We start from the raw sequence: 25,063 nt of genomic DNA on the forward strand, positions 1-25,063 counted from the left end.
TAGGGGCTTGAAGGAACAGAGGCCAGGGATGCCCGGGGTGGGGGTGGGGGTGAGGATTGGAGGACTGAGGAAGGGGATCTCTGATGAGAATATTGGAGGCCTTGGGGGAAGATTGTGGGGTGATTGGAAGGGCTGGGTGATATCCATCGATAGTGAAAGGGTTGACGGGGGTGCATGGGGGATGATTGCATTAGCGAGGCAGGTACACTGGATCCAGAAGGTAAATGTAAAGTTACCTCCTGAATCCAACAGCCCTTGCCTTCCTTTAGCTGTCAGGTTTCCCACGGTCTGAGAAACCCAGCCAGCCACAGGTAAATTTGAAATGGTGGGTAAATATGAGGCATGTAGCCTCATCATAATATTTAAATTGCCAACCCTCCTCCTGTGAGTGAGTCTGACCTCTGTAAAAAATGCTCAGGCTGGGTTGAGATTCAGATTTTTAACATCTTAGCCTCCCATCCATCCCAAACCTGCCTGTCTTTTGGGATTAAAATCCCCCCATAATAGCATTTCTGTTAACAATGTGACACCATCAAGAACCAGTGCAGGTTTCTGTCCAGAAATCTTTGTTATGTATTTAGGGTCGTCTCCTAGAGCTATTAGTGCCCTCAATGAGGAGCCTACTGCTGGGAGGGAGCAAAGTCCAGTGCCACACAGCACTAAGTCCTGAAAGACAATTAAATTGAAATGTAGTTGAAATCTAGCAAAGGAAGACCCAGCTTTTTGGCCCCAGGGGAAACAGGCCCATGAAGGCCATGTTTCACAATTAGTGGAAGGATCTACTTCCAGAAAGCCCTACACAGCAATTCAATATTGAAAAACTGTTGCTGAAAAAAGATGAAGGTTTTCATCTTGTACTCATCAGGGCTTGCAAGAATACCAATAGTAATGGGGACAACAATTTATTCTGCATGAGAAGAGAGTGCTGATTGGTTGGCAAGTGGACTCTGATTGGTAGAGGCATTTCCATGGAGAATGCAGCAGGGAACAGTTAAGTGACAAGCTTTTGTTCAAGCTCAAACCAGGCAGGTCAGGTCTGATTGGTCAAGGCATTGCCATGGGAAATGATCCAGGGAATGGCTGTCCCCATTGTCCCCAACTGTCATGATGAGTGCAAGAGTAAAAGCTTCAACAGCATGTCTCTTTTTTCAGCAATACTCAAGTTCTGTACTATCAAATGATTATTAATATCGAAGGAAGTTAACTAACAGCTTCAGGGCAGCCAAGGTATAGAGGCAGTCAAAGCTTTTCACAAGGCCCTGTAACAAGCATGAATCCCAATTGAAGTCATCTTGGCATTATTGTGTTGAACACCATCTACAACTTAACAGAAAAGTACACAATACTCTTCCTACTCAATCTATTCTTCTGCAAGTTCTCATTCACTCACAGTCAGACATGTAGAGGAGTAGAAGACTCACCATGAGGCACCTTATTCTTGTACATATTTTCAAAAGTGCCTTCTGAAGCTTCGATTGTCTTTTGTAAAATGACTCACATTGGGTGGAATTTTCCACCCCCTCCGGTGGCAGAAATCGTGGTGGGCGGGGGCACTAAATTTGGCATGAATGAAAAAGTCCGTTTCCCGTTGATGGGAAATTAGTTTGGAATTTTGTTCTCCTGCGTTTGATGGCATGTTAAAGGCAGGCCAAGTTTCCAACTGAGTTATTTGGGGAGCCATATTTGCATTCATTTGCAACTTATGAATGCTTATTAAAAGGCAAACTTGCTGAAAGCACATTTCCCCTCCAAATTAAGTGCCCTGCCAGTGGATAATTAGAATGGTCTGTTTTACGGCTGTATCTAGTGGTGCGTACCTGGCGAGCTTCACTTCATCCATGACTTGGAGGTCAGTAGATGCTGCTTTTGCCTTCCTTGATCACCATAACTGCTAAATATCAAGCACCCGTAGCACAAGCTGCATCAAGGCTGGGCACAGGAGGCACAACCAGCAGGGAGGGGTGAGAAGGAGGCAGGACTATGGGGGAACACGAAAGGGGAGCGGTGGGATGGAGGCAGGATTGGGGGGAGGAGGCAAGGAACAGAGTGGAAGCAAGAAAGACTGTCAGGGGGCAAGAGTTAAAAGACTGTCCGTGGAAGAGTGAAAGACTGCCTGGAGAAAAGGTTATAAGACGTCTGTGGAGCATTCTGAGGCTGTCCTGGGGCTAAGGCCACACTGTTGGGGGCATATTTCAAAGACTGTCCAGGGGCTTACAGGACAGGTTAGAGAGCTGTATGCATGTCTTGGTCCCTGCTTTGGGTGGGGAAGGCCTCTCTGGGCATTGGCAGTCATGCATATAATGGTGCACAGGGCTTGTCAGTCACCTAAGGAATTTGGTACTAGAGATTCAAGTCATGGTATCGTGGAACCAAGGGCACAATAACATTCAAGGGAGGCATCTGGATTCTTTATGTCGATGGCTGGTGGGGTAGTGGGGTGCTGGGAGGAGGGGTGGGGTCCCAAAAAGTGAGTGTGCATGCAGCCTCAAGAAGGGGAGGGGTCAGGTGGACAAATGGCATGGGGCATCAACATTGAAGGGTTCAGGTGGGAGAACAGGAACATCGACATGAATAATGATGGGGTCAAGGGCAACAGGGAGGCTGGGTAGTGACAGGAAGATGGGATTTAGGAAGTGATAACTATGAAGAAGGATGGGAGGAACTCAGTGGGTGATGTGGAAGGTTGGAAACTGGTCCCACTTACACAAGTGATGAGCACCATGTTCACAATCACTGATGAATGGCACAGTTGGGAAAACAGGCTTGAAAATATTGATAGGGGAGGGTTCTGAGGGCATGTGCGAGCAGTTCAGCACAGCAATTTTTGGCCGATTGAAAGGACACCCTATAAATGTCCTGCTCAAGCCATGGAGAGCATGGCTCAGTTGAGTACTGGACTCGAGGGTCTAATGCACAGTGAATGAGCTTTGCCACTTGACTAATGGTGCCCATTCAAGCGAGAATCCATCAGCCTGCAAGGGGTGGCCTGGAGATGCCATGTACAGACTGCGGGCATGTGAATGGCTAGAGATCGAATTCCAGCCTTTGAGATGAAGGGACACCATTCAAGGGGAACTACCCTTGATTGCTCAATTGTATCCATTCACAGATACAAAGAGGAGTGGAGAATGCAGGCTGCAGGCAACACTGCTTTGTTGATAGCTATAATTAGACTGAGAAGAAGGGCCCATTGCCAATTGGCACAGTCCCGGAAGGACCATTACCCTGAGGAGCAAAAGTCAGTGGGACCCCAGGAGGTCACAGATGCTCCTGAGGAGAGGCAAGATCCACAAAGATATTTGACATGACCAAGTGTCTACAGAAGACAGAGATCATACATGGAGATGAGCGAAAGACAGTCCCAGAGGTACCTTCGTGTGCCTAGGGATGTGATAGCTCACATCTGCCACCTTCTGCATGAGGGTATCCAATGCCAGTTGCTTTGAAGGTAACCGCTGCACTAAGCTTTTTTGCCAGTGGATCCTTCCAGGGCTCCATGAGGAACATTTGCAGAATCTCACAATTGGCGATGCACAAATGCAGGAGGGGACTGATGCCCTTTTCAGTAAAGCTCACCATTATGTGCAATAATGGATGACATGAATGACGCAAGCCAGGTTGCCAGACCTGTGAGATTCACTGTGATCTCAGGTTTAATTCAAGTGCAGGGTGCCATCGACTGCATACATGTGGCCTTGAGAGCTCCCTGGCAGCAGCCTGTGAGATTCATTAATATAGAAAAGGATTTCAATTTCTCAGTGTCCAGCTAATCTGTGATCACAGAAAGCAGAGCCAGCATGTTTGTGCTAGGTACCCAGGGAGCTCTCGCAATACTTATATTTTGAGTCACTTGCAGGTGCTACAGATCTTTGATGGACCTCAGCGCTTAGAAGATTGGCTCCTCCATGACAAAGAACACCCCAGAAGCCATGTCTAACGATGCCCATCAGCCACAGAGTTGAGGAGAGATACAATGCAGAACATTCTGCCACAAGGTCCTTAATAGAGCAAATAATTAGCCCACTGATGATGCATTTCTGATGTTTGGTTTGGTCAGGTGGGACTCTCCAATACTCTCCACAGAGTGTTTCATGCACCTTCATTGTTTGCTGCGCCCTGCACAAGCTAGTGCTGCAAAGGCGGGATGTGTTGCCAGAGGGAGACATTGAGAAGCTAGACGTCTCCTTGGACGAGGAGGATGTGGAAGGGGATGACTTTGAAGAGGACGAGGATTCAGATGAGCCATGTGATGAAGCCATTGCATGGACATGAAGCGGCAGATGCGACCGTGACAACCTCATAGCTACAAGATTCCAGGAGGAATAAGGTGAGGACTCATTTTCGCAATCAAAGTTTTCTTCAGCCTTTGATGCATGGGATGCAACACCAATTTCATTCTCTGCAGGAACCTCTCAGGAAAGATCAGAACTCTCACTATGATCAGGAAGCATCATTGGTCACCTCCTACCCTAACAATAACATTCTTCAATGGTTTGCGCTTGGATGTCTCAAGAGGGAGCAGCGTCAAGGGAACTCCATTTCTCCTATCACCAGCTCTCATGGATGCATAACTCAGAAGCATCATCTCGCTGCTGAGCCCCAATAGCCCTTTACACATTGGGACACAGTGACCTGTAACCTGTGAGGTTTGTTTGCGTTGTCCTCACAGAGAGGACAATGCTTTGGTTATTTACAAACACTCACGGCCCTGCAATCATCGGAAGCCTGTCAAGTTTCTGTTCTGGATTCCCTTTGCATTAGGGAGAAACATGGCCCAGTCAGTACTGGCACAACAGTCAAAAGACAACTTCTTTTCTTCATGCACCCTGCTGAGGAGTTAGGAGATGTACAAAAGCATCGCTTTCAGAGCATTGCAGTCCTCGACATAGTCCAACTCACAAAGGCCAATCCTTTCTATATACCCTAAATCAGTGAGTGCACTATCATGCAATGAATTCCACATTAAGTTGTGTGCTGTGCTCTTAAGCAAGGATCACAATAAGCATTGCTAAGCAACCATCCTCACAGTTAAGAAGCTTCATCAAGATCAGCACACACCTCTGATATCATTCACTGTAACCCCTCTTGCAGACATTCATAATTTTCCCGATTGATCCTAGTCCAGTGTCACGCATGGGGAGAGTAGGAATTAACCTAGAATGACTTTCAGCCTTAAACTCGGAGACGATAACAAATTGCCGAGAGACATGAAAGCCTATGGCGCTTGACATTTGATACTACTTCTTCCGGGTTCTCACCCTCATCAAGTAAATGCTATTGCAAAGTACACATTAGATAAGCAATTATAATATTAGTTGCGACAAATAATTGTGCCATCCACAAACAACAGACTGCGACAGCAGCAGGATAATCACTAACCTTGATTAGCAATTCACCTGAGCTCAAAAAATGTCTGCCTGAGATTTAAGGGTGACAGGTGTTTTAGCCAGCCATCATTGTCACATATGATGTGCTTTTGCTGATGTTGCAGATGTGGAAATAAGGGCTACTCACTATGGGGAGATTGTGTGAGAATCAATACAACTGAAGATCCAGAAAGGAGTTCATGGGGAGGTGGGGGGAGGTACATTTTTTACCCTTGAAAGAACGCGGGGCATTGAATCACATTGAATACCAATTGAATCCCTGAGACACGGAGAAGGATTAATGCAAAATATATTTACAGAAGTGAAAAGTACATACAATGAGTGAACACCCATGCCACCTGTGTGCATTCAAAACTTCTTCATTTTCTACCCCCACTGCTACATCTAGGTGCAGCACTTGAGATCTGCAGCAAAAATGGAGACAGCCTGCGGACTGCTATACCCTGTTGTCTGAGATGACTTCGGCAGGTGTCCTGTGGTGACCCAAGGCCATGACGGCCCCGGCCTGCTAAGCCTCTCCTCTTCTGTGGCAGGTGCACCCTCTTCAACCTGACCAGTTGGAGTTGATGGTGTCACTGGCAGAGGGGAGTTGGAGAGGCAGGGCATTGTCCTAGTGTCCTAGTTGGATGCCTGGCACTCCTCCTCCTTTGACGTACCTGGCGGCCCCTCCCTGACTCCTTGAGGAGGGAGGTCGAGGTACCCTCTCTCCTAGCCACTGCTAGAGCGCACCCATAGCTAGAGCCATGGTGTGCAGATCTGAGCACAAATCTGGCAGGAAACTGCTGAAAATGGGTTTCCAAGGCAGCTTCCACCCTTCTCATGGAGCCTTTGTTGTGCTCACATGCTGGAGCTACGACATCAGACAGAATGCAGACGGACTGCTCCACCCTTTGTTCCAGTTTGGTGACGGCCTCTGACAGCTCTGCCTGATGTTCCCCTGCCTGTTTTTGCATCTCCAACATCCCAGAGTCTCATCATCAGACTCAGTCTCAACAGGGGCCTGTTCTCCAGCAGTGCTCTTGAGTGTCAGAGACCTTGGTTGCCACTGCCTCCACTTGCTGTTGGTGAGGTGATCACTGGATTGTGAACCAAAACGCACTCTAGAACAAGGACCTACCGAGGTGTATGTATCTGCGCTGTTGGAGAGTACAGGCAAACACAATGTCGGTTCTTCATCAGAGGGTAGTTCTGTAGTTCTGCTTCTTCCTCCAAGGTGGTCGGGGGGGAGGAGGAGGGGGGATGTGGGGGGTGCGGTGGTGGTAGTGCTGACTTATCTGTTGGAGGACGTCCACCCTGTTTTCTTGCTGGTACCTGGAATAGAGAGAAGAGAGAATTAGCAATTGACCAGCAGACTTATAGAATAAAGATCGCTCACAGTCATTGTCTGCATATATGTGCTGGGTGCACCTTCACTGGTTTATTGGGGAGGCTGATCTTGCCTTCTGCGCAGAAACAATCCCTATATTTCCCAGCCGGTCTGCTGTCTGTTCCTCGAATGGTGAGAGTATCCTCAACTCTGGGATCCCCCCTCCAGTCTTGGCTCTGTCCCTTTCATTGTGGGAGAGGGAGACCTTGTCCTGCATAAAGACAGATGGATTGGCTGTGAGCACTGTGGACGAAAGAGTCTTTCAAAAGCATGCAGCTTGTTGTGTCTGCTGAGCCCTCCCCAGTAAGGGATTAAGACACTGTTTGTGCAAGATATTACATGAGACAGTGAGCTTAAGGTGGCTGGCAGTCATTCAGTGGTATGCTGCATCTGCTGGTTGTGTGTGAGACCCCTGTGGGCTCTAACCCTTAGACCGCCTGATATCCTTATGAAAGTGTGTGTTTGCAGTGAGTAGAAGTTTCACTTAGCCTGGCGGAGCACATTAGATCATTCATCCTTTTCCTGCACTGCAGGCTGGTCTTTTTTTGTTTGTTACAGGTGCTAACCTCCCCAGCAATCTCCTCCCAGGCCAGCATGGCCAGATGGGAGGATCTTTGGCTCCCATCCCAAAGAAAGAGGACCTCCTGCCTTTCCTGGACGGCCTGGAAGAGGATCTCCCAGGGGAGCTTCACTGAAACATGGTGCTGACAGTTGGTACTCCTTGGCGCCATGGATTCCCTGTTTAGCAGAACACCTGACCTGCAGTGAATGAATGTCTGTCCAGGTGCCAGGACTTTCGACCCCATGAGGTAACAGCGGGGTGGGCGAATCCCTGCCTGCCCCACCACGAAATTCGTCAAGTTGCTTACTGATGCATAAGCAATAAGCTGAAAAGCGGAAGATCATGCGTGGTCAGCCGTCCCACCACCCAGCGTCAATCATGCTGATAGGAAGTGGGTTTAGATTTAGTTTACAGAAGATCTGCCTTGTGTGTTTTACTTGCAGCTATCTGGTTATAACTAATTGAAATTTTGTATAATCTTATGCACTTAGGTCCAATTATTCGAGCAGAAGTTGGTGACGTTATCATGGTCATATTTAAGAACTTAGCTTCCCAACCTTACTCCATACACCCACATGGTGTTGAAGAGGTAAACAGTGGTAAACACCTCAAAGTACCAGTTACCAAGCCAGGTGAGTTGTGCTACACAGTTCTGTTTATTCACTAACTTCAGTTTAAAATTTATTCCCCTCAAAATCACATATCTAGAAGTAACTGCTTACATTATACATCCAAAGTGGTGAATTTTGAGGGTATACATTTTAAAAGTTAATTGAATGCTTCACGTAAGACAAAATACTTTCTTGCACAGATTCCTTGCATAGATTGCACTCTATGATAGCAAATACACCAGTGAAAATCAAACCTCCCTAAAATTAAGGGTTCAAGTAGCCAGGTTTACCAGTAAAAATTATTTAAATTAAGATAGAAGAAGGAAATCAGAACATCCTCTGTTCATGACTGCAAAATGTGTAAGTGACATGTGAGGTCATTCACAGCAGTGCATGGAATATAATTTGTCACAATGTTCTCAAAATATCATTGTAGATAAATTTTACCCATTAAGAAGAATATAAGAATTTTTAAGAATAGGAAATAATTATTAAGCTAGAGGGAACCTCCTAGTTCCTTTCTCATAGATCAAACCCACCACAACTGTCTCTCCAATTGCCCTTTAAAAGTTTAAGCTGTGTTGTTGCTTCAGTGAGTTTCCCTGTCACATTATGCCAAAACCCTATGACCATTCAGGTGAGGATGTTCTGATTTCCTTCTTCTATCTTAATTTATTAATTTTTACTGGTAAACCTGGCTATTTGAACCCTTAATTTTAGGGAGGTTTGATTTTCACTGGTGTATTTGCTATCATAGAGTGCAATCTATGCAAGGAATCTGTGCAAGAAAGTATTTTATCTTACGTGAAACATTCTGCATCTTTTTCAGTGTTTCTTTTTACCATTTTGTACTTCTCATTTCAAATGAGTGTAACTTATTATTATTCTAGGTCAGGTCAAGATCTACAGATGGAATGTTCCGGAAAGATCAGGCCCTGGCAGTGGAGACTCAAATTGCATCACCTGGACTTATTATTCTGCAGTAAAATTTGTGAAGGTAACATTCAATTAAATTTCCTACACATTATGAACTAGATTTTCTAAAATATTAGAAATTCATTAATAACATGCTTTTAAAAAGTTTGTGCATGGGATATAAGCATCACTGATAAGGTCAGTATTTGTTGCCCATTCCTAATCGCTCGAGAAGGTGGTGGTGAGCCAACTTCTTGAACAACTGCAATTTATGTGGTGTCGGTATACCCAGAGTGCTGTAAGGGAGGGAATTCCAGGATTTTGACCCAATGACAGTGAAGGAATGGTGATTGCTTACCAAGTTAGAATGTTGTGTGTCTTGGAGGGGAGCTTGCAGGGAACTTTGGGATTCTGAAGGTTTTTGGTCGTAGCAGTACAGGTTTATATCACTTTCAATTTGCATCTCCAGGCATTAGACTTTTCTCAGAAATTGCTGACGCAAAACTTAGATCCATAGCACTCGCTTTTTCTGTGCTATGTGAGGCCTTTGAGGTCTAGATTGGCAATCTCAGCATGTGTGCATGCCTCTGGTGTGAGTCATGTCAGGTGCCACATTGGTAAGAGCATTAGAGCGCATGTAGTGAGTGCCTACAGGAAGTATGTTGAGGCAGATCATGACTCCAGCCAGTGTGCAGCGCTGCTTTGACACTTTGTTATCTTGGACCTCAATGCTCCAGTTAATGCCCTCTCTTAATCACACATGGCTAAGCATATGTTCAGCTGTAGGATGGAACCACCACAAATGCTATTCATAGAGATCGTCAATTACTTTCAAGTTAGTTGCTGATTGATTTCTACTGGTTCCTGTTGTGTTTGTACAAGTGTTCAGTACTTTCTAGAGTTTTTTTTTTAAATTGCTAAGGTCTACAGTGAGTGGTGTGGCAAGTGCTGACTCTTTGCTGATTTAAAGGCTTCTGCACACACCAGTTGGTCCCAGAAATGGATACAGTAATAGGCATTTCTCTTGGGTTTTGGAATGACTTGAAGAATCAGAGGCCACACAACACAGACAAAGCTGTTGGTAGAGTGAGGAGGAAGATGAAAGGGGCTCTCAGCAGGATGTTATATCTATCCAGGGTATTTGGGGAGCAATTCTCCTACCTGAAGCACACAGCAAGGAACAGTGTGTGAGATATCTACACTTCAGTAACAACGTCCTCAATGAAATCTGTGACCCGATGCAACCAAAACTGCAGCCTGAGAGCAGGGCAAGTGTTATACTCCAGAAAACAGGTGGTGAAGGATAGACCTGGAGCCAATATTTCCACACTTTTACAAATATTTATTTACAGAGGTACACATTACAAAAATGCACCTTCTAGCCGAACAACATCAGTACCCTACTGCCTTCAAGTTAAATGAATACTTACAATGTTCCCATAACTTCTGAGTTTTACCCACTCTGTTGATCACTCCGAGGATTATGTTCCCACTTGTGTAGATGATCAATCCTGCCCGCAGTTAACCTTGCAAGTTGCTGCACCTATCACTAAAGCCATGTTTCTTATTGTGAAAAAAATCACATCCATGACAATGATTGCTGCAAACTCCTCCCACTTTTGATTGTACCATCTGACATCTTGCAACAATCCCACATCCTTGGTCTAAGAATAGTCCATTAACAGTGTTGCATTTCAAGGTTTTTTTAGGGCCAATTCCAAAGCCCCATGGAATGTTGGCAGGGGAACTTTGGTCAATTTCTGAAAATTATCCATTACAAATGGCCTTTTTCTTTGCAGCACTGTCTCTTGAACTTTAAATATTGGTTTCTTTTAAGATGAATGCATTCAAGCTGAAGCACTGGCTACAGGACTTGACCCCCAAGTGATCGATGTTCTGACTCCGCGGAGGATCAGTCACTTTTAAATCAACTTCTCCTGTTCTTGCTGAGCCAAGACCTCACACATTATCTTTCACTGTCTCTTCTTCTTCCATCATCTTTTCCTCGCCATCACCAGACATAGCAAATAGATCACAATGATCAGTTGGATTATGACCAACACATGAGGCATGATTCGTATCCAAGGATTTATTTCAACCGTAGCTCTCCGAAAACCAAAACAAAACATTTCTTTCAACCAGCTGAGAGGGACTTGCTGATTCTATTCTTTTGTGTTTAATCCTAGCCAGGGAATCACCTGCAATGGCTTCTCTTCCCACTCGCACACTGTTACCTCTGATGTTCCCCCAAGGATCTATCCTTGGTCCCCTCCTATTTCTCATCTACATACTGCACCTTGGAGACATCATCTGAAAACACATTATCAGTTTCCTCAGATACACTGATGACACCCAGCTTTGCCTCACCTCCACTTCTGTTGATCCTCGCATTGTATCTAAGTTATTAGACTGCTTGACCAACATCCATGACCAGAGGAGCAAAAATTTCCTCCAACTAAATATTGGGAAGATTAACCATCCCCTGTCCATCTCCCTGGCAACTGTCTGAGACTAAACCAGTCTGTTTGCAATCTTGGTGTCATATTTGACCCTGATATAAGCTTCCAACTATACATCCATGCTGCCACTAAGACTGCCTATTTCTATCTCTGTACCATTGCTGAACTCTACCTCTCATCCAGTTCCTCTGCTACTGAGCCATCTCCCACACCAGGCCTCTGGCCTTGACTGTTTCAACACACTCTGGCGACATACCATGTTCTACCATCTGTAAACTTGAAGTCATCCAAAACTCTGCCGCCTGTATTCTAACTCCCACTAAGTCCCACTCACCTATCACCACGGTGCTCACTGACCTACATTGGCTCCCAGTTAAGCAAAGCCTCAATTTTAAAATTCTAATCCTTGTTTTCAAATCCTTCCATGGCCTCATCCCTCACTACCTCCGCCATCTCTTCCAGCCCTGAGATATCTGCAGTGTTCTGATTCTGATCTCTTGAGCATTCCTAATTTTAATCACTGCACTTTCAGCTGTTTAGACTCTAAGCTCTAGAATTCCCTCCCTACATATCCCCACCTCTCTGCCTCACTTTCCTCCATTAAGTCATTCCTTAAAACCTACCTCTTTGACCAAGCTTTTGGACATCTGATCTCATCTCATGTGGCTTGATGTCATATTTTGTTTTATAACATTCTTGGGATTTTAAAAAATATTTTAAAGCTGCTATATGAATACCAATTGTTATCGTTGTATCTCTCATCCTCTGCCACCTCCTTGACTTCAGTGCTGCGCTGGAGAATCTTGGAGCCCACTCACTTTCTCCATTTTAGGATGAGTTCCGAAATGATTTCACCAGCTGCTCCACCCCTTTAAGAGGTGCCAGCTAGCTTTGAGCGGTGCTAGCCTCTCACAATCTTATGCTGCGGCATGCTAACATTCAACAATGTGGTCAGCAGGGCCTGCATGCTGCCATCCTGTAAATAAACAGGCAGCACGGAGCTGGCTTGCTGCCTACATCAAAAGCAGCCCGCACAAGTTAATTCCGCATCGCGATCCCGCTTCTGTTTTCAGATGCTGTTGTCCTTTTAGAATGCTTCCTGTTGTCCCTCTGTTGGATTGTGATAGTGTTTATTTTCTTGTCTGATATGCCAAATAATACAAGGACCCTATGAATGGAGATACGCAGATGTGAATAGCTATTATATTTAAGTAAATTCCTTTGTCACTTATTTTCGTGGAAGTATTAAGTAATTTATTTTAAATGGTTTAACAAATCCAATGGAATAGAGGAAGAGGAATTTTAGAATTTTGAAATAAGCATTCATATATTAGTATTTCATAGTGTTGTTTCAAGAACTATATTTCATAGATTTTGGCTTTTATGAAGGATTCCAATGCAGTTTTGAAACTGCCAGCATCCATTTTGTTCTTTACTGTTTTTATATCTGTTTTACATTCCATAACCAGCACTGCAGCACTTTTGACACTGTAACACTGCAGGAGCTCTGTCACTCCCTTTATTAAACTGGAATGTGATGGAGCTATTATAACTGGTTTGAGTGCTGAGTTATAATCCCATCGCTTTCTGGTCAGACAAAGCAGAGCTTTGCTTACACAAATTCACAGAGCTGTGCTCATCAGCATCAAAATACTGTTTAAAATTTAAATGAAAGCAAAGAGCTAAAGACATTCAACTCGCTATTCACATTCAAGAATTAATAATTACATTTCAAAATTTATAGGACTGCAGTTAGTACAGAGCTGAAGAAAATGGGACTGTTACTTTGAGATGTGCTTAAAATTTATGTTAACTCTAATTTGGACTGAATCCACAGCAATTGCACTCTTTCTCGTATCATATTGATGGAAATGTACAGTGCAACTAGCTTCATTGCTTACCAGTTCATCATGCAATGTTAGCTGTTTAGTACACATAATTACTTAACTATCTATGTACTGTATTTGTAAAAGAGCATGAAGTTAAAAAGAAACTTGTACAATCTATTTAGTATTTTATTTCAGGACCTGTACAGTGGTTTGGTTGGCCCCCTGGTAACCTGTCGTAAAGGAATACTCAAACAGAATGGCATGAGGAAAGATGTTGATCGGGAATTTGCTTTATTGTTTCTGGTATATGATGAAAATGAATCCTGGTACTTGAATGACAATATCATCAATTATCTCCATGCGGATCCAGCTGAGTTCAAGAAAACAGATGAGTTTGTAGAAAGCAATAAAATACATGGTATGAACACATACTGATTCATAGATTCCTAATCTAGTAGAGCCAAACATTACCTTCCAAAATTAACTTAGTAGATTTTTACATTCTTTTTATTTCAGCAATTAATGGGAAGATCTATGGAAATCTTCATGGACTGACGATGGTTAAAGGAGAGAAGGTTGACTGGTATTTACTGGGTATGGGAAATGAAGTAGACATGCACACTGTTCATTTCCATGCCCAGAGTTTTATCTATAGGGTAAGAAACTTCAAGTAATATATTTCTGGTCTTTTATAAAATCTTCTTTCACCTGTAACTGCTTGTACGTCAACCACTTGTTATGTAGTATACATGCATAAAATCTTTATTATCTGGCATGCACAGGGAATGGGCGGTGCAGGTTAATCAAAAATGCCGATTAATGGAGAGTTCCATTTACCAATGAAATACATCACAATACTTGTAGCATGAGCTAATATGCAAGTACTCAGGAAGCAAAGAACAGTATTCTTTTTACTTCTAATCTACAACAGTACATTAAAATATAAATTAAAGTATAATACAGTATTAATACAGTATACAGAAATGGGTTCCAGATGACCTTGTAATTGCTTCTGGTTGGTAAAGTGACGATTCCTTTTCAGGGAACATCAGAAGTTCCGGTTAGTAGAGAATTCCAGTTGGTAGAATGCTGGATAACACAAAGTTTACTTTTGAAGCTTATGGTTTTGGAGCTTATGTACCTGAGAATAGTAACTGCAAGGTCAAAGTTATTTGATATGAGGATATAATTTGGTATCTTTGGTACCTGAGAGCAAAACTGCCTACCTTACTGTAGTCCGAGATACTAACTTGCCGGGTCTCTGTTTATTCAATTAAATATTCCAGCGAATAGCTTCATGGTGGTGTATTCTTTTCTTCAATTAAAACTTCATGACAGGAGTGATTTTAATTTTCTCATCACCCTGCCTCCCTTCCCTGCCCCCACTCTGCAAACCCTACTCCATTCACAATGTGCTCTGTTCATTTTTGGAAGGAAGCAAAGTTTGATGAGGATTTTAAATTTCTTCATCTGTCGGCTCACTTATTTTCCACAAATTAATGATATTGGTTGGAAAGTTGTGTTGCAACATGTACAGAAGTAGAAATTCCCACCCTTCCACCTGTTTTTGAGTTGACTTTGGGTTATTTTGCATATTGTCACCATTTCAATCTGCAACCTCTCATTACATTTGCATTAATGCATGCTTCATTTGGCAAAATCATTAAATTAATTTAAATGATATGAAAATATTTGAAGCAGAAAATTTGTTTGAGGGGCCATAGGGAACACTCCTGCTCCTCCTGGCCCACAAGAAATGCCATAAAAAGCACTTACCTGATGTATCTGGCTGCTCTCGCTGCCTTTTAGCTATTGGTCATATGACCATGGGCAGAATCTTCAGCTCGGCGAGCGGGAGTGGGGCCTGGTCGCCAAGGCGTAAAATGACATGGGGTGATGTCGGGCATGTGTCCTGACGTCACCGCGCATCATTCAGATTTTCAGTTCGGCGGGCACGCACCTGAGTTGGCTGCGCACCTGCTGAACTGTCAAAGGCCTGTTAAGGCCAGTTAACTATCAATTAAAACAATAAACTGAGCTGCCCATCCAACCTTAAGGTTGGCGGCAGGTGAAGAGCCCAGGTGGCCTTTGCATTTTTAATGTTACCTCATCCACAAGCGGGATGAGGTTTCATGAAGGTTTTTAAAGGTTTGAAAATTTTTAAAATAAAATTAATAGACATGTCCCAGCTCATGTGACAGTTTCACATGAGGGGACATGCCTTAAATTTTTTTTTTTCTTTTATTAAATTTTTTGGAACTTAAACTAATCTCCCTGAGGCAGCTCTGTGCCTCACGGAGATTTCTGCACTTTTTCACGCGCATCTGCGAAAGAGCGCAGGCCCTGACTCAGGCAACCTACTCCCCCCTCGCCAGCACAGGGAGCACTCAGCGCTTCCAGGCCCGCATCATGCTGGATGGGCCATAATTAGCCAGCCCACGTAAAATGGCAGTGCCCAGCCGATTGTGGGCAGCAATCAGCTGCACACAAGCCCGCACCTGCCCAATCCCCCCAACAGGGAGAAAATTCTCCCCCATAAGACGTAGGAGCACAAGTAGGCCATTCGGCCCATCGAGGCTGCTCTGCCATTCAATGAGATCATGGCTGATCTGATAATCCTCAATTCCACTTGCCTGTCTTTTTCCCATACCCCTTGATTCCCTTACTAATTAAAAATTTGTTTATCTCAGCTTTGAATATACTTAATGACCCTCTGTAGTAAAGAATTCCACAGATTGACTACCCTCTGAGAGAAGAATTTCCTCCTCACCTCTGTTTTAAATGGGCACCCCCTTATCCTGAGATTATGCCATCTACCCTGTCCAGCCCCCTAAGAATCTAAAATGTTTCAATAAGGTCGCCTCTCATTCTTCTAAACTCCAATGAGCACAGGCCCAACCTACTCAACCTCTCATAAGAAAATCCTTCCATCCCCGGGATCAACCTAGTGAACTTTCTCTGGACTGCTTCCAATGCCAGAATATCTTTCCTTAGATAAGGGGACCAAAACTGTTCACAGTATTCTAGGTATGGTCTAACTAGTGCCTTCAATAGTTTTAGCAAGACTTTCCCATTTTTATACTCCATTCCCATTGAAACAAAGGCCAACATTACATTTGCCTTGCGTATTACCCGCTGAACTTGTATTCTAGCTTTTTGTGATTCATGCACGAGGACCCAAATCCCTCTGTGCTGCAGCTTTCTTCAGTCTTTCTCCATTTAAATAATATTCAGCTCCTCTATTCTTCCTGCCAAAGTGCATAATCTCATATTTTCCCACATTATATTCCATCTGCCATGTTTTTGCCTATGTACTTAACCTGTCTATATCCATCTGTAGACTCTTTGGGCAGAATTTTGCTGTCGGCGAGCAGGGGGCAGGGCCCGCTCACTGACACGTAAAACGATGTGGGATGATGGCGGGTGGAACCCCTGATGTCATCCCGTTCCATTTAAATTTTCAGGAAGGCCGGGGAGCAGCAAAATCACCTGCGGGTCCGCTGACCTGTCAGTGGCCAATTGAGGCCATTGACAGGAACAATTATACAATTAAAGGACCTGCCCATCCAATTTATGGTTGTTGGGCAGGCCAGGAGCCCCAGCAGGCAATAGAAAAAACATGAAACATCATCCATCGGCAGAATGAGGTTTCATGTAGCGTTTTAAAAAGTTTAATAAAGTTTTACTGTAATTTATGAATATGTCCCAACACATGTGACATTGTCACATGAAAGGGATATGTTAGGGAATTTTTTTTTTCTATTTTTAATCTTTTTAAAAGTGTAAGTGATCTCCCTGAGGCAGCACTTAGCTTCAGGGAGATGTGCGCTCTTTCGTGCGCATGTGCGAAAGAGCGCACTCTCAATTTTGGGGAATCCCCCCCGCCCACACAGGAAGTGTCATGCTGGGCGGGCCTTAATTGGCCCACCCACATAAAATGGCGACGAGGCCCACCTCTCCAGTGCGGATCGGCTCCCCGCCTGCCGGAGATTGGGTCGGGCCCACCCGCCAACAGGCAGAAAATTCTGCCCTTTGTGTCATCCTCACCACTTGCCTTCCTGCCTATTTTTGTGTCATTCACAAACTTGGTGACAGTACATTCATTTCCCTCATCCAAGTCATTAATATATATATATTGTAAATAATTGTGGCCCCACCACTGACCCCTGTGGCGCTCCACTAGTTACAGTTTGCCATCCTGAAAATACCCCCCCACCTCAATATCCCAACCCTCTGTCTTCTATTAGTTAGCCAGTCGCGGTTGTGATGGGCTGGGATTCAATTTAGCAAATTTCATGTTTTAACCTCCTGCCCCTGACCCCTTCTACTTATAGTAATGAATTAAAAATTTCTCCCAATGATTCTGAGCTAGGTTTGTTGGGAGTAGAGTGCCTTTGTGAATTGAAGTGATGAAGACCTTGGCTCAGGATAAATAACAGTTGAGATAAAGTTTGAGTAAGTAATGGTCTGGTGGTCTTTTGGAAATCTAAATGTCATTTTCTTCTTCCTTTATTCAGATTCATAATTATGAATTATAATTGTAGTTACAATGAATGGAATGCACAACATATAACAATTTCTACCCTATCAATACCCCAGACATTATCATTGACCAGAAAATGAACTGGACCAGCCATATAAATACTGTGGCTACAAGAGCAGGTCAGATGTTGGGACTTCTGAGGTGAGTAACTCACCTCCTGATTCACCAAAGCCTGTCCACTGTCTACAAGGCACAAGTCAGGTGTATGATGGAATACTCCCCACTTGCTTGGATGAGTGCAGCTCCCACAACACTCAAGAAGCTTGACAGCATCCAGGACAAAGCAGCCTGCTTGATTGGCACCCATCTACCACCTTAAATGTTCACTCCCTCCATCATCGATTCACAGTGATAGCAGTGTGTACCATCTAAAAGATGCGTTGCAGCAACTCACTAAGGCTCCTTCAACAACAACTTCCAAACGCACAATCTCTATCACCTAGAAGGACAAGGGCAGCAGATGCACAGGAACATCACCACCTGCAAGTTCTCTTCAAACCACACATCACCACAACTTGAAAATATATCACTGTTCCTTCACTGTTGCTGGGTCAAATTCCTGGAACTCCCTGCTAATAGCACCGTGGGTGTACCTACACCACATGGACTGCAGTGGTTCAAGAAGGCAGCTCACCACACCTTCTCAAGGGCAATTTGGGATGGGTAATAAATGCTGGCCCAGCCAGCGAAGCCCACATCCTGTGAAAGGATAAATTTAAAAAAACACTAGAGTTGGAAACAGAAATGTTGGAATTAAATGTGAAAAGACAGCTGCTGTCACCTGTGTATAAATCTGTATGTGAAAGTAACAGTAAACAGGTAGAACAAAAACAAAAATTGCTGGAAAAATTGCTGGAAAAACTCAGCAGGTCTGACAGCAATCTGCATTGGTAAGCAGGTAGAGCAAGGAGCGAAAGTTGAACTATAACCATAAAATGCTAGAAATAGTCAACAAGTCTGGCAGCATTTGTAGAGGGAGAAACAAAGTTAAAGTTTCAGGTTGATGACGTTTCATCACAACTGGATAAAATGAGAGATGTAACAGGTTTTAGTGCAGAGGCAGGGAAAGGGATGGGGGAATGGAAAGAACAAAAGTGAAGGTCTGTGATCGAGTGGAAGGCAGGTGAGATTAAATGACAAAAGGAATGAAGCTAAGTAAAGATAGATGGTAATGAAACAAATAAAGAAACAAAACATGGGTCTACGGGAGGTCAAGGTTAAAAGCCAGCTCATGAAAACTGTCAGTTATGCTGATGGTGAAAGCAAGTACTCTGGACTAGAGTTGTTGACAACCTGAGTACCAAAGCAACGAGTTATGGAATGAAGATCATTACCTAATGTATTGAAGGTTTCTAGGAATGCAGGTGAAAGAGTGAGCATTTTAATAAACACAGTACAGTTGGATCAAGTTACACAATTTAAGTACCAGGCAAATATAATGACGGTCGATTGCAGATGTATCAAGAAGGAGGTGAGAGCATCGCTTACAATGGGGAAAGGTGAATTTAGTATAAGGAAGTGGGGTGGACAACTGAAAAGAGAACTGAAGAAAAATTTAATGAAGAACTTGGTATTAATTAAGGTGCTGATACCCTGGCACTGAGGAAAGGGGGATAGGGTTTAAGAAACGTTTATTTGAAATTGTTGATTTGAAGATGCACAAAGTAAAGTAGACAGCTAAGAAAAGCAATGTGATGTTGATAATGATGCAAGAAGAATGTAGTTTTATGGCTATTTATTAGAAAAAGGCAGATTAATTGGAATAGGCATAGAAACATAGAACATTTACAGCACAGAAGAAGACCATTTGACCCATTGTGTCTTTGCTGGCTGAAAAAGAACTGTCCAGCTTAATCCCACTTTCAGGGTGTTAGTGCAGAATTTTACCATCCCCAGACTGGACTCAATGTTGAGGGGGGAGGCCCTTAAATTTCTGCGGTTGACTTTCCTGCCATCTACCCATCCATCCCCAACCTGGCAGCAATTTGACAGAGTTGGCCCCTCTCCCAAATTGAGGACCTTGTGTGGCCAATTAATGAACCCTTAAGAGCTGCTTTTTAGGCTGGCGAAAGGAAATCAGGAATGGGGGGGTGGGGGGGTGGGTGGTGCAGCAACACCTGGCAAGTTAGCCTGCTCTGGCCTTGGGCAGGAAGTGTGTGGCATATCCCACACACGCCCTCTTTCCCAATCAGGGGTCCCCACCTAAGGCCTACCACTACCTCTGGGATCTGCTCCCCTCCCCACCTTGGCCTTTGTAGCTCCACCCCCATCCCTTGCATTCCCCCAACACCCCCCCACTCCCCTCATCCCCAGTTTGTTGTCTCCTGGCCCCACTGTGAGACCCCCTTCACTTACCTGCATCCTGGCCTCCCAACACTTTGTTGTGTGGGATTTGGTGTAGTCCCAGCAGTAGCCAGCATAATAATGATGTGGAGTTCTCCAGTGTGAACCAACTACAGCAGAGCTTAAATGCTGTTGATAGATAAATGTTGATCAGGATCTAATTCTGTGTGATAGGTTTTCTAAGTATGCACGTTATTAAAATGTGGCAGGGAGCAAATTTTACAGCCTAGTGAATGAGGCATGCGATGTGTCATCCTTTGGAAGCACAGAAAATTCCTCAAGTGCATTTTTTACAGAATGATATCAAACATTTTGTATAATGTTTTTTTAGATGGATAATGATTACAGAGCGGATGTGTACGATCTCTTCCCTGGAACATTCCAGACTGTAGAAATGATTGCATCGAACCCTGGTACTTGGCTGTTGCATTGTCATGTAACTGATCATATTCACGCTGGCATGGAAACTGTTTATACTATCCTGAATCGCACAGGTAAATTCATAGCTGAAAGAAACATTGTTCTATTTGATTGTAAACAATGCTAATTTGAACTTGACATGGATTTTGTGTCATGAACTTGACACAATTTTGGAAATATTATAGTAACCGTGCTTTTCAACCCAGGTTGATATCAATGGCTGTTAAACTGCCACACCAGTGTGTATTAAGTAAAATCAAATGGCCTTTAATAGCTAACCTTTATCTAAAACATGTAATGGAAAGGAAAACTTAGCAATGGCTACCTCTAATTGCTCAGAATACTAGTTCTAAAGATACAGACATCGCTTTTTTGCCCCTTGGATTCTGTCCTCTGCATTGCATTATCTGGAACTTTGTCCACCACAGGTGGAAACTCAAGCACAAAATGATCACTAACACAAGGTTTGTGGAGTGGGTGTTAAGCTGTGGAAAATCTGAATTGTTTGTTGGTTTCCTAGTACAGTGTTCTAAAATCAGCAATTGTCATGGTCACATATATAAGTTGTAAGATTTTTGTAGTTGTCTCTGGTTGTCACTAAGTTGCTGTAGCACCTTAACAAGAGTGCTTTTTTGCAATGAGATGATTCCTCTTTAAAATCAGAAAACAAAAGTCAACATCCACTTTGGTGTCAACAATATTGAGAGATAAAAAATGCTTTTAAATCCATTTACTTTAATATGCAAAATATGACTTGAACACATGCTTCTTTCAGATTTACAAATGATTAGATCCATTACAATAGTATGTCATAATAAGGGATACCATCTCTTGCTTACTGCTTGAATACAGCAGGGCAGTACACAACTTAATCATTTTGCTTGTACAGCTGGATTACTGTTAACTCTATTCTAATGCTTAAGAACCAGATCACAGGAAGATGGTAGATGTATGTGCAGAATAGTTGGCTGGAGTACTGGAAGGACAACTTTAAAAATGTCACTTTTTTTTCTAACTTCATACCATCCCTTCCATTGATCCAATGTTAATCCATTCTGTTTGGCAGAAACAGGGAGGTAGTGGAATTTAAATTTCTGTTGGTCATTTTATCAGCCATTCCCACTCCACCCCACCATATTTACTAGCGCCTTCCATTGGGTGGCACAGGCGTTGGTCTGAGTTAGGCAGGGACCCCATTACTGTATGAAAATGTGTTTGATACAACTTCAATAGGCAATTGAAGAAACCAGCTGTATCAAGTGGTGAAGAGGATGAGACCCCAAGAAGGTAAGTGAAAAAAATATTTTCTGTGGGGTCAAGATGATCAAGAATGCTCCTGTGGGTTCCACAAGAATAATGTAGGCCATTGCATCTATGGTTGCTTCCTCTTCCAGACCTATATTCCCCCCTCTGAGCTGCCTGATCTTGCTCTGGCCTGGACATGGCATTCTCCAGTATTAAGTCCATTCACGGTGGCGGAGAAATGAGTTCTGACCTTCTAACTGGAATGGGCCACATCACTGGGTTCAGGTAACTGGTGGCCAGGTTCCGCCAGCATGCTGCCTAAGAGTTTCATTCTATATTTACACTTTCACAAAACTTGCCACAGCATTCATTCTAGTGAGTTTCATCCTCCCATTATCCATTTGGAAGCATTCCTAAGATTGCATCAGGTTCACTGACTCCCTTCTTCATTTCCAAAATTTCATCCAACACCACCGTTGGTTAGGAGACTTCATTCCTTTGTATCCTCGTTATCTGCTATCAAGTGTAATAGTTACAATGGGCTAAATAATTTGAGGGGTGCACTAACAAATCCCCCAGCATTCCTCCCTCACCCCGGGAATAATGTCAGCATGGAGCCGGCATTCTCAATGCCGAGCCCTCCACAGCCATAAAGCTCTGCAGGTTGGACTAATGAGGGTCAAGTGGGACTTCTGCCCCTCATGGATTGGTCAACAACTCCATCAACCTCAGCAGCAGCTGGAAGGTCAATGGCTGCTGCTGGGACTGCTGAGGAAGAAAGGACCCCAAGGCAGATAAGTCCAGGGTCTTGGACTGGGAGAGTTTGGGTAGGTTAGGGAGAGGGGCAGTGGGGGAGAGGGGGGAGCGGGTAGGAACAAAGTGAGGGGATTCAACCTAAGAAGGGCTGCCCCACAATTGGCAAAGGGCAGCCCCCGACAAACGACCCCCCACTTCCCATCTTTTAAGCACTTAAGATAAAAAAAAAAATCAGGCTTACTGCTCCTGCCTTCCTGCCCACGCCAAATATTTTATGGTAACAAGCCTAACTAACCTCTAATTGTTCATTTAAATATGACGGGCAGGCTATGAATTTCAGCACCCTCCTGTCCCTCTGTATTATGGGGTGAGTTCAAGGATGGGCGGGAAGGAGGTGAGATGGACGCCCACCCCATTTTATGTGCCCCCTCTACTTTACATGCTCCCCCTGCAGGAAACACACCCACCATGGGCATGTAAAATTTAGCCCAATGAATCTGTCTTAGTTGAAATTTTATCACAAACCAGTTTTAGAAAATTACTCAAATACTTTGAAAAATCAATCATTATCTATTGTGATTAGTTTGTATATGATCTTGTGATTGTATTACATAGTATTTACACCACAGAATGAGGTTATTTGGCCCAACAAGTCCACACTGGTGTTTATGCTCCAATCAAGCCTTCCCCCACTTAATCAACATATCCTTAATTCCTTTCTCCTGTGTGCACTTATCTAGCTCCTGCTTAAATGCATCTATGCTTGTCATCTCCACTATTCTTTGTGGTAGTGAGTTCCACATTCTAACCACTTGCTGGATAAAGAAGTTCCCCCTGAATTCCCTATTGGATTTATTACCTGATTTATCTTGTATTGATGCTTCTTAGTTCTGATCTCTGTACAAGTGGAAACATCTTATTCATATCAAACCCTTTCATAATCTTAAAGACCTCTATCAGGCCACCCCTCAGTCATCTCCAGAGAATAAAACTCCAGCCTGTTCAATCATTTTTGATAGGTTTGACCCTCAATTCTGGTATTATCCTAGTAAATGTTCTTTGCACTTTCCCTGATGCCTTACTATGGAGACCAAGGTTCTCAATACCCCTGATGTGGCCTACTCTGTTTTTCAATTCTAAACCCCTAGAAATGAACGCTAGTGCTTAGTTTGCTTTTTGGTGGCTTTCTAAAACAACTTTATTAACCTACATCACTGCTTTTAGTGTTTTGTGTTTTTATACCTCCAAACCCCTTTGCTCTTTTACCCCAATTAGGTACTTATTTTCCAAGCAATATGTGGCTCCTTATTCCTCCTACCTAAATGTACCACCTTGCATTTATCTATATGGAAGTTGATTTGCCAATTATACAGCCATTCTGTAAGTTTACTAACATCTTCCTGTATTTTGTCACAGTGGTCTTCAATTTGGTGTTGACTGTAAATTTTGAAATTGTACTTCCAATTTCCAAACCTGAATTGTTTATGTAAATTGTGAACAATAATGTTTCCAGCAACATTCCTTGTGGAATACCACTTCTCACCTTTTACCAGTCTGAATAACTCAAGCCCTACTCCCTGTTTTCTGGTTTATAGCCAGCTAGCTATTCATTCTGCTACATATCCCCTGACTCCACATGCTCTGACCTTATTGAGCGCCTTTTGAAAATCCAAATATATTACATCTACTGTATTATCCTTAACTATCCCTTCTGTTATATCTTCAAAGAATTCAATAAGGTTTGCCAAGGATGACCTTTCCTTTTGAAGGACTTGACTCCTCTTTGATATGTCAGCCATTTTTCTTGTACACTTTTGAGTAAGGATTCCATTACCATTCCTATCACTGAGGTTAAGCTAATTGGTCTCTAATTCCCTGGACTTGTTCTATCTCCCTTTTTAGATTATAGGAGTCCGCATCCTGATTTTTCTTTTGTTAAGAATGATTCTGTAGAATACTTTCATTTTTCTTTTTAAACTTCTTAATTATTTAACTTTGTAGTTTCTTTTTTGCCTTCCTAATTTTTTTCACTTCTTTCCTAACCTTTTTGTATTCCCTCTTTGTCATCCTCTCCTTTATTGTTCATGTACTTAAGTGTATTCCTTTCTCTTTAGTTTTAATTTTTGCCCCTCTTTATTCATCCATGGCGTGTCATTACTGGCTCATTTTGTTTCTGCTATTTAGTGGGATATATTTCTCCTGAATTCTATTGACACCTTTTTTAAATGTTTCCCATTGCTGTTCAATTTCTTTGTCAGTAATTTTTTCCAGTTTATTTTCCCTAGTTCCATTCAGACCCCTTAAAATCAGCCTTTTTCCAATTTGTTACTTTGGTCTTTGTGTTATTTATGCCCTTCACAAACTTTATCTTAAGCCTAATTATGTTATAATTTATATTGTCTAGATGTTCCCCTACCCTTGTTTCTCTTATCTGTCCTGGTTCAGTTCCCATTACTCTCTCTGTCTCTCGTTAGCCTTGTTACATACTGAGTAAGAAAGGAGTCCTGCACACATTGGGCAGTATTTAATGGAGGCGACGAGGGTCTCAGCTGATGGTAGAAGAGCCAGCGAAAGTCCCAAAACACCTCTTTTAAGCAGGGGCCAGTGAAGTAAGTGCAGCTTTGGCA

At 43.2% G+C, this 25,063-nt stretch overlaps 1 protein-coding gene across 3 annotated transcripts in view; it reads left to right on the top strand.

Moving 5' to 3' along the window:
* The window catches only part of LOC121284395 (ferroxidase HEPHL1-like), a 124,870-nt gene that overhangs the window by 84,838 nt on the left and 14,969 nt on the right, over window positions 1-25,063 (top strand). The window contains exons 14-19 of one of the 3 annotated variants that reach the window (XR_005944476.1): window positions 7,807-7,947; window positions 8,817-8,923; window positions 13,325-13,547; window positions 13,646-13,785; window positions 20,347-20,509; window positions 21,669-21,722. Coding sequence is in view for 1 of the 3 variants with exons in the window: in XM_041199833.1 (XP_041055767.1) it covers window positions 7,807-7,947; window positions 8,817-8,923; window positions 13,325-13,547; window positions 13,646-13,785; window positions 20,347-20,509 (774 nt within the window). In the remaining 2 variants the exon portion in view is untranslated. Of the gene's footprint in view, window positions 1-7,806; window positions 7,948-8,816; window positions 8,924-13,324; window positions 13,548-13,645; window positions 13,786-20,346; window positions 20,510-21,668; window positions 21,723-23,711; window positions 23,817-25,063 lie in introns of all 3 variants that reach the window. The other 2 variants (XR_005944475.1, XM_041199833.1) reach the window with 2 other exon arrangements.

Source organism: Carcharodon carcharias, chromosome 11 (genome assembly GCF_017639515.1).
Source record: "Carcharodon carcharias isolate sCarCar2 chromosome 11, sCarCar2.pri, whole genome shotgun sequence".
NCBI lineage: Eukaryota > Metazoa > Chordata > Chondrichthyes > Lamniformes > Lamnidae > Carcharodon > Carcharodon carcharias.